The sequence below is a fragment of the Pleurodeles waltl genome, chromosome 11 (genome assembly GCF_031143425.1).
Source record: "Pleurodeles waltl isolate 20211129_DDA chromosome 11, aPleWal1.hap1.20221129, whole genome shotgun sequence".
Classification (NCBI taxonomy): Eukaryota; Metazoa; Chordata; class Amphibia; order Caudata; family Salamandridae; genus Pleurodeles; species Pleurodeles waltl.
The window spans coordinates 326,765,057-326,777,667 of NC_090450.1; the positions used below are offsets into that span (position 1 = coordinate 326,765,057).

The 12,611-nt window shown below is 42.6% G+C and overlaps 1 protein-coding gene and 1 pseudogene across 4 annotated transcripts in view; one reads left to right on the plus strand and one right to left on the minus strand.

Moving 5' to 3' along the window:
* Positions 1 to 12,611, plus strand: part of PIGX (phosphatidylinositol glycan anchor biosynthesis class X) — a 223,039-nt gene that overhangs the window by 187,724 nt on the left and 22,704 nt on the right. For all 4 annotated transcript variants that reach the window (XM_069213605.1, XM_069213603.1, XM_069213601.1 and 1 more), the window contains one exon: positions 5,732 to 5,832. In XM_069213605.1, the coding sequence (XP_069069706.1) occupies positions 5,732 to 5,832 (101 nt within the window). The remainder of the gene's footprint in view (positions 1 to 5,731; positions 5,833 to 12,611) is intronic.
* LOC138266515 (large ribosomal subunit protein uL14-like) lies at positions 543 to 3,487 on the minus strand (annotated as a pseudogene).

Genomic DNA, 12,611 nt, shown 5'->3' on the forward strand with positions numbered 1-12,611 from the left:
TCAGTGTTATTGAACAATCAGTGCTGTACTCTCGATATTGATGCCCAAAACATTAGGATTGGTTGTCTGGATTGTATTTTGCCTTTTAGTCCTGAACATAGTTTACATGGCAACCAGATCAGTCTTTTAGAAGCAACTGACTCTTTTGCACATTTCTAGGGATGCTAAGAATTCATTAGATCTTGTCAAAGGTTTTAGTGAGTAGATTTATGTAACCTTTAATGCACGTTTAGCTTTTTCTTTGGCCAGGACAAGTACCATTGCACATAATCATATTCATTGGTGACTTAAGATAATATCGTTCTTGGGTGCAGCATACAAAAAGTCAGGGCCAGGCTCAGCTTGGCTTTATACTTGCACAGAGAACAAATGTAGCAATAGAAATTTGAACATTGATGGACAATGACTGTATGTGGGTGCAATCCTTTTAGGGGTTTCAGCAGGCTCTGGCATATTGAATTGTAGCATTTCTGTAGTGTAGTTCCACAGTCCGTGACCACTGTGGAACCACTTTTTTATTTTTACAAACAGGAAGACAAAGTTTATGCAGTGCTGCCAGCTTTGGAGGCGACTCTTGGCCAATGCTCATTCCTTTGCAACAGGGCCCATGATTGCAGAACCTTTCATTTCTCATTTGTTATTTATTAACGCTCCTGCATTGTCTTTAAAATATAGGAAAATTCCATCTGTCCTCCGATATGATTTCCACTGCCTTATCATCACCGCCGGTTCACCTTTTTCCTGTGTTCAAGTTTTCCTTTCTTCACTGTGGCCATCACTATGTCACTTACACCCACAGCTGTCAGTCTGTTCAGGTGACCTTTTATTCCTTTAACAGAGATGATGTACAGGTTCTCGGCACCTGTGTCATCTGCACAGATGACCACGGCTCCCACAGGAAGCCCAAATGAGACGCAACATTTCGTACCGGACGAACCATCACGTCATTTCCTAGATATTTTGGGTCCCAGAACCTCTAAGATATCAACAATGTGGCATCACTTACCAGTAGCCTAGACCTCTGGAGCCAGTGAAGATATTTGTCTTGCTCCAGTAGCCACTAGAGTGCTATCCTGCATTTCATGAAATAATGCAACATGCCAAACCAAACTCCCCTCTTCATGTAATTGATCCACAATTAGACTCAGTGATTGTGGGAGATTTAAGGGAAATGCATTATTTTACTCCAATAACATCAATTTTACCTGATAAAGAGGAAAAGAAGTGTGGTTCATGGGAAGGGAGTTAGACAGTTCCTCAACTACTGCCATGAAAGCAGCAGGCGCAGCAGTGTTACTGCAAAACCATGCCATATTTTCAAACAGCTACCATGAGGATGTGTAGCAAGCTTTTTAAAAGCCCTTCTGGTCTCATACAACACCATAAGTGCATTGACATATTCCCCTGAACATGCAGCCATGGTCCAAAGGTGTGACGATGCTACTGAATCCCTCTTACAAGCCTTAGACTGGATGGTGAACATAACATTCTCAATCTAGATTTTTGTGGAAAGTTACTTTTCCTAGAGCCCCACAGATGATATAATGTATAGTATGGAGCCAGAGGCAGCAATGGCAGAGTTGTGCCACAGAATAAAAGAGTACTTTTTCCAGGCATAATTACAGATCTTCTAAAAATAAATACTTCCAACAGGGGCTTCTAAACCTTCAATTGTATCAATACCAGCCACAAAAGAAACAGTAGATCATAAAAGATGAAGTGTGCCTTCATGTCTTTTCTGAGTATTTCCCCAAATATGTGTGTTTTCCACTGTAAGCATCAGCAAATGCCCAGCTTTATGCTGATTCTACAGAAAGGAACAACGCATTTTGATCAATGTGTCAGACACATATCTCTACCCCTCTCCTCCATTACTGTTGACCCTAGTAGCACTAAAGAAGGTTACACATTCAGGATGATTCTGCTAAATCCCTAATATGTAAAACAGATGGTTGCTGGATCTCCTTCTGTGGCTAGAGAGAGCAACCAAGACACTGTTGTGCAGTCAGGATTGTCTCTACAGTCCCTAGAGTCACACTGCACACTCCAGCATATATCTTTGAGCTTGGTGGACAGTCCATCCAATATAGGCAAATGAATCTCCCATAAGAGTGGGCAAACAACCTAAAGACGTGAAGCTTATTTCCACCAGACCAAATTACATTTTTAAAAAATGAGGTTTGTAATTGGTGTATAAAGAGATATATCAACCCAACTGCATGCAAAGACATATTAGTGCACCCTTATTTGCTTCATTTGGTGTAGTGAGCCCGGCAGGTCATCTTGTTCTTACTGAAGCCCACAGGAGAATCACTTACGCCACACACCCTCATCAGAAGTTCATCACTGCCGTGTGAAATTATTTATGGGATCCCATGTCAAGCATATAGCTATGGTGTCTCTGAAAAATCTGTTGGCAGACATCCTTCCTAATCTGCCTTCCACAACTTGAAGATTAGTTGTACTTGTAGAGCAATTGAAAACTCGGCAATATGTTCCCAAGAGTCATTTATGGTGTTCCACAAAAATAGAAAAGTTGAGGACTCTTCCAGCCTTTTTACCAAAGTGATTTTGGATATTCATAATAATCAATATCCTTGCCCCTGAATTTCCAAAATTGTACTTCTTCAGCTGAGCGCTCTTTCCACATAGTAGATGTTGTGTGGCTTTCAGTTGCAGTTCATCAGCATGAAGGAACCCAGACAGTCTAAACAGCTCATTGTCAATAATGGTCTGATTTATACAAGTATAACAATATCTAAACAGTATGTGTGCTGATGAAAAGTTTTCCCCATAGCTCTGTTATCAGAAAACTAACAAAGGACCATTCTAGAGGGTGGGAAATTGCTACTGCAACATTGCTAAGAAATGTCATGAGCTCAGGTATTTGCCATGTCGCTACATGTAGACCATACATAAACTTACAAGGCATTACTGAATTCGTACTCTAGAGTGGATACGCAGGTCAACCAGGCCTCCTTATGGAGGCCCTACTTTCCTACTTTCTTTTACGTTTTTGTCCTACTTTCTTTTATGTTATCATCTTCCATTAAAACAAACTCATGTTTCTCCAAGTGTAGAGCATGAAGGTGAAAATCTCAGTTGGAAACCAGGCCTCCATTGAGGTAACACTCAGTGCACAGCCAACAGAATCCTTCTCTCTGAAGCCTTCTGTAAAGCGACAAGTTAAATTGTCTCCAAAACTTAAATCTAGATCAGTACCTCTGGAGTAAGGTCCCCAAAAACCAGCCTAATGCGACCAGAAATAACTAGTAAACTGACACAAGCAGAAAACAGTCTCTGGCCACTTCCAATTTCTTTCGGAGTCCGTTTCAAGGATTTGAAAAAGGAAGGCGTGTAGGGCAGCTGGCTCACTGTTGGACCCCTATGATTCACAAACCTTCAAGGACATCCTAATATCCATAAGCACATCCTCCCCAGCAAGAACAAGTCTCATCAACTTGCTGATTTTACACATATTTGCCATTGTTTGTATGACTTTAGATATCACACCACTCATCAATACTACTCTCTGACCATGAAAACACAGTCCTTAACCTCTAACTCCACCTTTGATAATAACTAAACTAAGAAACCAGGGAGTGCGCATGGTCTCCGGCCCTTACCTGGGGCCCAAAGTGAACCATGTAATAAAAAAAACCCATGACTGGAATATGGTGATGATAGTCATTTGGTTATCTTACCCATGTGACGTGTAGCACCTCTTGTCATTCCTGATTTTTAACCAACAAAAGCACAAGTCAAGTATTGTAATATGCTGTTGCCTTAAAAGCCAGCATTGACTAACAGTTGCATGCCTGCCAAAGTGGCTTGATTCCACCTGGCAAGCACCCACCATTAGATTCTATGTTTTAGGATACCTACATTCATCATCTCAGTAGTTTTAACTTTTACCTAAATAGTCATTTGACATTATTATGTGAGTTGCACTCATTGCTCTTGTGGTTTCATTGTTACACATCTCATATGTTGGGCATGATCACTGAAGGTGTAGTCAAGACCCCAAATCCTTAAGGAAGAAATTGTGGGGTTTGAGCAATATCAGTTGTAGTGATGCAGGAATAATGATCTGGGTAGGGAGAGGAGTGCAAAGTTTCATAAATAATGTCACATGTTCACTCTCAAGAGACCAGCCCATAGCAGCTACAGCATATAAATGAGAGTCTGACCCTAAGTGGCTAGCGTCCGTAAGTGAGAAGTCAGCCCTTATCAGCTTGCCAATCCATTACATTCAGCATGTAACATTTCTTTTGCCAGCCTAAGAATTGCTAATGCAGCGGGAACCACAGAAATGCAGGGGTCTCTTCATAGATGCAATGTGCAGAACTGCTGGGCCACGTACCTATCTCCTTTCCCACCAGATGTAATAATAAGGAATAATAAATATGGCCTTTCATTACTGTGCAAGGACTTATCAGTCCATGCTTTGTACTGGAACTACTCGACAGGCTGACTCATATACTTAGTGAACCAATGAAGTGACTGCAGGAAGGTAAAGAGGAAATACTTCTTTGAATTGACCCTTAATATAGACAACTTTTCCACAATCATTAACTGCCCACCATCTGCCGGACTTGGCATTTTCTCCTTTTTCGATGCTGCTTAAAATTTCAGTATTGACGTATATAAACGGACACCATTGATCAGCGAGCAGAAGCTAGCTCCGTCTTTTTGAACAAGAGGTGACCATCTGTCATCTTCATGCCCGCCAAGGTTCACTGGCAGTTCAGAGACAATGAGACAGTTTCAAGGTCCATTATCCCTCCTTGTATCACTCTACGTTTACATCTGTATCTTACAAGCCCTGTTGTAAGCACTTATTTTTACCTGTACTGAAATATTGTTACTAGATATTTTTGGTATGCAGCACACGAAGAAGGTGTTAATCGCTGATAATTGCCAGTTTTACATTTATGGACCTGAAATGAGAAGGAAGACAGGTAATGAGAGAAGGGGCATTAACCCCCCTTAAATATTAATATAATGTTTGTGGTGAGCACCCATCACATAATCTCGCTCAGTGGCAGGCAAACATTCCAGGTGTCACCGCCTGCTCCATGCCGACGTAAACCAGGTGTCAAATTGATTTTAAAATTTGTAAAATGCCTGGAAAGTGAAGCTTAGTCCACAGCAGCATTTTTAAAACGCGTCCTCTGCATTCAGTAAACAAGTATAACTCATGCTGCGCTGTTTTGCATGATTTATTTTAAAAATAATTTGAGGGGGGCTCCTGTTTTTGTAGCATAAATTTGTCCAGAATATATTTTGACATTGAGTGGGAAGATCCTCTGGAATTGTACTGGCCACTGCAGTACTGTTACCTTGCTCCACGTCACACTTTCACATCCAGATACGCTCACAGATCTTAAACACTTCGACATACAAACCCACATACATCTCTGTCTTTCACATATACATGTCAAGCTGTCACACCATCTGACAATATATGCAATAACAGTGTCACCCGTCATAAGGCACCATTTCACACCATCATGTTAACACACTCACCATTACATACACATCAAACAAACGACTACACCAGTTTTATTGTTGATTTTCTCAATAAACAAGTCATAACACTTTTATGAAGTTTCACAACTGCTCACCAAGCTAAAACATGCAACCACAAAAACAATATTATTAAGCACATAGGTCAAACCTAATGCGTTTACAAATGCCTGTTTCTTTTTCTGACCATGTGCTCTATTAGGTCGCACCTTGGAGGAATGCTGGGAGTATTCCAAAGTGGACGCCCCATGTGCAGCAAATGATGGGATCATCTGCCGATGGAATAACATCAAGTACAGAGCAGTGAGTGGAAACCTATTGAAAAGAACAGTTCGTTCATGATGTTTGGAGGAGTTGTAAGGTGTTAAACAAAGAATACCTAGCTTTTAAACACCACAGGACAAAATATTTTGAGACCCAAAATAATTATTTGGCACTTGTTGGCTGTATGAGTCCTTATTTTAGAGAAGGGATGATTGCCATTAACATGATTTGATAAAAGCAAGGTCACTGGAAGTTAACCTCAAGGAACAGACAAAATATTTTTGGGAGGGTCGCAGCTACACACTTCTGAGGTGGGACTTCATAATTATTGTATGTTTGGGGTGCCTATTAATGTACTCGACAAAGTAAATTTCAAAGTACTGTATGCAAGAGTACACGTGTGATGCTTCACAAGATGAAAATAAGCATGATGATTTTTGTGGAATATTTGACTAAATGATGATTTTTATCTATACTGTGTAGGAATTGCCATGGTTTGTCGATTTGTCTGTATAGATTTGTGTGTCACAAAAGGATGATGGAAGAAGTGTTGAAACTTTTCAAACACTCACCCTAGTCACAGATCTGGGTTTAATCCATCATTCTTTTGCTCTCCATGCCACCCCAGTGTGGACCCAGCCATATGCAAATCAGTCTTGACCCAGTTCCCCATGGCAACAGTCCAGCCCGAACTGCAAGGCCAGGTCCACCCTGGACCTGAAACAAGCATCCTAGGACCGGTTTCAGGGTATCACCCTTCATCAGCCAGGCTAGCTTGAATCCAGTGGCACAGTCAGCAAGGGACCCACGTCTGGGCATACCCTTCCCACATAGGGCAACTTTAGCAACACAAAACGATGATGGACGAAGTGTTGAAACTTTTCAAACACTCACCCCCAGTCACAAATCTGGGTTTAATCCATTGTTCATTTGCTCACCATGCCCCCCCAGGTTGGATCCAGCCATATCCAAATCACTCTTGACCCTGTTCCCCATGGGAACAGTCCAGCCCAAACTGCCAGGCCAGTTTGGAATCAAGCATCCTGGAACTGGTTTCACGGTATCACCCTTCATCAGCCAGGCTAGCTTGAATCCAGTGGCATAGTGAGTAAGGGACCCACGTCTGTTTGTGTGTATACATGCATGTCTTGCAAGTGATGTGGCTTGTAGATTCAAAAATGAGTTTTCACAAAGTGTCTTACTACAAGAATTACCATGAGGGATCGGCTAGGTTGCTACCCTCTACCTCCATCCTGCCCTTCGGGCTTAGCACAGTTTGTAGTCTTAATCTCACCCTCTTTGGCAAACTGAACATCTGCATTAACCCATTGGATAGACAAGACTGTTCAAACTTAGCAATATTGTTATGGAAACATGTTGAAGAAGCACAGTAAGCTTAAGAAATTTCCACCTGACAAAAACTCAAACTAAATCAAGTTATATCTTTACGCCTGGGTCAGGACTGGAAAAGGAAAGTGAACAAAGACTGCTAAAATTCGACCCAATTTCTAAAATGAAAGAAGTTGCAAGTTAAATTAAACAAAATTATATACAGAAGATGTAAGTCAGAAATAAAATAGGGAAAGGAAATTGCATTTGTATTTCTACTCGGATCAGAGGGGCAAGGAACTGTAAGAGAAGAGGTGGAGCAGTGAACCCAAAGGGAGAGAGACAGAGGAGGAATGGACGCAGATTGCAGGTTTAGAGAGATGTAAGGGTCTGAGACTGAGGATAAGAAATAAACAACTTAATATAAATGTAAAATAAAAAAAAAGCTGTGCTGAGGAGCAAGAACTTGAGAAACAAGGGAGCGGGAACAGTTGGTAAATGTGTGGGTTCATTGAAAAAGTAGTAGGAATGTATGGTGCTACTCATGTAAAGATATATATATACATATATGTTCGATGGCATTTGTAGCTGCAGATACACATGCTGTGCACATCCCGCCATCTGGTGTTGGGCTGGGAGTGTTACAAGTTGTTTTTCTTCGAAGAAGTCTTTGAGTCACGAGACCGAGGGACTCCTCCCATTTCGACTCCATTGCGCATGGGCGTCGACTCCATCTTAGATTGTTTTTTTTCCGCCATCGGGTTCGGACGTGTTCCTTTTCGCTCCGAGTTTCGGGTCGGAAAGTTAGTTAGAATCTCGGAAAAATCGTCGGTATTGTTTGCGTTCGTTATTGGGTTAGTTTCAACAGGTCGACACCGAATTAAGAAGAGCTCCGGTGGCCCTTCGGGTTTTTTTTCGATCCCCGTCGGGGCCTGGTCGGCCTGGCCACGTGTCTCTTCAAGGCTGATGGAACGGACCCCATTCCGCTTCTGTCCAAAATGCCATAACAAGTATCCATATACAGATCAACACCTGGTCTGTAACTTGTGTTTGTCACCAGAACACAAGGAGGATACTTGTGAGGCCTGTCGAGCGTTTCGGTCCAGGAAGACACTCAGGGACCGAAGAGCAAGAAGACTGCAAATGGCGTCGGCGCCGACAGGACAAGAGCGTTTCGAGGAGGAGGAAGAAACATTCTCCACCCAGGAATCGGACTCGGAGGAGATCGATCCCGAAGAAACGCCGAAAACCGTGAGTAAGACGTCGAAGAAAAGAACTCACGAGAAGACCGCTAAAGCCCAGGCGACGCCACCGTCAACAGGCCATGGCTTAACCCGAAAAATAGGTGACCGTCCATCGGCACCGAAAAAGGGCGAGCTGGTGTCGAAGTCATCCGACCCCGGTCGAGATACCGGCACACAGCAATCTCGGGCCCGAGATAGTGGCTCCGAAAAGATTTGGCATCGAGACAGCGGCACAGAAATGGGCCGGCACCGAGAGGGCACGACACCGAAAGTAAAAAAGGTTTCGTCCGAGCCGAAAAAAGCAGCCGAAAAGGTTTCAGTACCGAAACATCCGGCCTCGGAACCGAAAATAAGTTCCTATTCCTCACAAATGAAGACACACAGATTTGAACAAGAATTAGAGACAATAGAGCCAGATCACACACAAAGGCAGCTCTTTATTCAAAAAGATACGGGGAAGATCAGCACTCTTTTTCCAATCAAAATGAAACGGAAACTTGCCTTCCAAGACAAGGACAAACAGCCACACGCAAAGGTGGCTAAACAAGTAACACCACCACCATCCCCACATCACTCTCCGTAACCATCACCTGTAGCCACTCCACCAATGATGCAATCCCCAACACATACGGGAATGAGTCAAGATGACCCTGACGCATGGGACCTTTATGACGCACCAGTGTCAGATAATAACCCTGAAGGCTATCCAGCAAGACCATTGCCACCAGAGGAGCTACGCTCAAGTGGTATCGAGAGCTGTAGCATTTCACAATGTCAGCCTTCATTCAGAACCCATTGAAGACGACTTTCTTTTTAATACACTGTCGTCTACACACAGTCAATATCAGAGTCTTCCGATGTTACCCGGAATGCTCAAACACTCCAAACAAGTGTTTGAGGAGCCTGTCAAAGGGAGAGCCATTACTCCAAGAGTAGACAAAAAATATAAACCGCCACCAACAGACCCAGTGTACATCACACAACAGCTAACACCAGACTCTGTTGTAGTGGGAGCAGCGCGCAAAAGAGCCAACTCACATACGTCAGGAGATGCACCACCTCCAGATAAAGAAAGCAGAAAATTCGATGCTGCAGGCAAAAGGGTGGCGGCACAGGCAGCAAACCAGTGGCGCATTGCAAATTCGCAAGCTTTGTTAGCCAGATATGATAGGGCCCACTGGGATGAGATGCAACACTTTATTGAACATTTACCAAAAGAGTTCCAAAAAAGAGCGCAGCAAGTGGTAGAAGAGGGACAAAGTATCTCTAATAATCAGATACGGTCAGCAAAGGATGCTGCAGACACAGCTGCTAGAACTGTCAACACAGCAGTAACAATAAGGAGACATGCATGGCTGCGTACATCAGGATTTAAACCAGAGATACAGCAAGCTGTGCTGAATATGCCATTCAACGGACAGCAGTTGTTTGGGCCGGAGGTGGACACTGCGATAGAAAAACTTAAGAAAGACACTGAAACGGCCAAAGCCATGGGCGCACTCTACTCCCCGCAGACCAGAGGCACATTTCGAAAGACACAATTTCGAGGAGGGTTTCGAGGGCAGACCACAGAAGCCACAACCTCACAAACAAAGCCCACTTACCAGAGCCAGTATCAGCGGGGAGGTTTTCGGGGACAATATAGAGGAGGTCAATTTCAAAGAAATAGAGGAAAGTTCCAAAGTCCCAAAACTCCTCCGAACAAACAGTGACTTCAAGGTCACAAATCCCCAACACATAACACCTGTGGGGGGGAGACTAACCAAGTTTTACACACATTGGGAGGAAATAACAACAGACACTTGGGTCTTAGCAATTATCCAGCATGGTTATTGAATAGAATTTCTCAAATTCCCTCCAAACGTCCCACCGAAAACACACAGTGGGGGTTATTCTAACTTTGGAGGAGTGTTAATCCGTCCCAAATGTGACGGTAAAGTGACGGATATACCACCAGCCATATTACGAGTTCCATAGGATATAATGGACTCGTAATACGGCTGTTGGTAAATCCGTCACTTTTCCGTCACTTTTGGGACGGATTAACACCTCCTCCAAAGTTAGAATAACCCCCAGTATGTCAAAACAACATATAGATCTTCTAAGAATAGAAGTTCAGGCATTGCTACAGAAAGAAGCAATAGAATTAGTACCAAAACAACAATTAAACACAGGAGTTTACTCACTGTACTTTCTGATACCCAAAAAAGACAAGAGTCTGAGACCTATACTAGATCTCAGAATATTAAATACCTACATCAAATCAGACCACTTTCACATGGTTACTTTACAAGCCGTAATCCCACTGCTCAAACATCAAGGCTACATGACAACACTAGACCTAAAGGATGCGTATTTCCATATACCAATACATCCTTCACACAGAAAGTACCTAAGGTTTGTATTCCAAGGGATACATTACCAATTCAAACTGTTGCCATTCGGAATAACAACTGCCCCAAGAGTTTTTACAAAATGCCTGGCAGTAGTAGCTGCACATATCAGAAGGCAGCAAATACATGTGTTCCCGTACCTAGACGATTGGTTGATCAAAACCAACAGCTAAGACGGTGTTCACAACACACAAAATATGTAATCGAAATCCTACACAAACTAGGTTTCTCTATCAACTACGCGAAGTCACACCTTCTGCCGTGTCAAACACAGCAATACTTAGGAGCAACAATCAACACAGCAAAAGGGATTGCCACTCCAAGTCCACAAAGAGTTCAAACATTTCACAATATAATACAGGCCATGTATCCAAAACAAAGGATACAAGTCAAAATAGTAATGAAACTACTAGGCATGATGTCTTCATGCATAGCCATTGTCCCAAATGCAAGGTTGCAATGCGGCCCTTACAACAGTGCCTAGCATCACAATGGTCACAAGCACAGGGTCAGCTTCTAGATCTGGTGTTGATAGACCGCCAAACATACATCTCGCTTCAATGGTTGAACAGTATAAATTTAAACCAAGGGCGGCCTTTCCAAGACCCAGTGCCACAATACGTGATAACGACAGATGCTTCCATGACAGGGTGGGGAGCACACCTCAATCAACACAGCATCCAAGGACAATGGGACATACAGCAAAGACAGCTTCACATAAATCACTTAGAACTGTTAGCGGTATTTCTAGCGCTGAAAGCATTTCAACCCATAATAACCCACAAATACATTCTTGTCAAAACAGACAACATGACAACAATGTATTACCTAAACAAACAGGGAGGGACACACTCAACACAGTTGTGTCTCCTGACACAGAAAATATGGCATTGGGCGATTCACAACCACATTCGCCTAATAGCACAATTTATTCCAGGAATTCAGAATCAGTTAGCAGACAATTTCTCTCGGGATCACCAACAGATCCACAAATGGGAGATTCACCCCCAAATACTGAACACTTACTTCCAAATTTGGGGAACACCACAAATAGATCTATTTGCAACAAGGGAAAACTCCAAATGCCAAAACTTCACATCCAGGTACCCACAACATCAGTCTCAGGGCAATGCGCTCTGGATGAATTGGTCAGGGATATTTGCGTACGCTTTTCCCCCTCTCCCACTCCTTCCATATCTAGTAAACAAGTTGAGTCAAAACAAACTCAAACTTATACTAATAGCACCAACATGGGCAAGACAACCGTGGTAAACAACACTACTAGACCTTTCAGTAGTACCTCATGCCAAACTACCAAACAGACCAGATCTGTTAACACAACACAAACAACAGATCAGACATCCAAATCCAGCATCGCTGAATCTAGCAATTTGGCCCCTGAAATTCTGGAATTCGGACACTTAGACCTCACACAAGAATGTATGGAGGTCATAAGACAAGCTAGGAAGCCTACCACTAGACACTGCTATGCAAATAAGTGGAAAAGATTTGTTTATTACTGCCATAATAATCAAATTAAACCCTTACACGCATCTGCAAAAGATATAGTGGGATACTTACTACATTTGCAAAAATCAAAACTAGCTTTCTCTTCCATAAAGATACATCTTACTGCAATTTCAGCTTACCTGCAAATTACGCTCTCAACTTCATTATTTAGGATACCAGTCATAAAAGCATTTACAGAAGGCCTAAAGAGAATTATACCACCAAGAACACCACCAGTTCCTTCATGGAACCTCAACATTGTCTTAACACGACTCATGGGTCCGCCTTTTGAGCCCTTGCACTCTTGTGAAATGCAATACTTAACGTGGAAAGTTGCATTTTT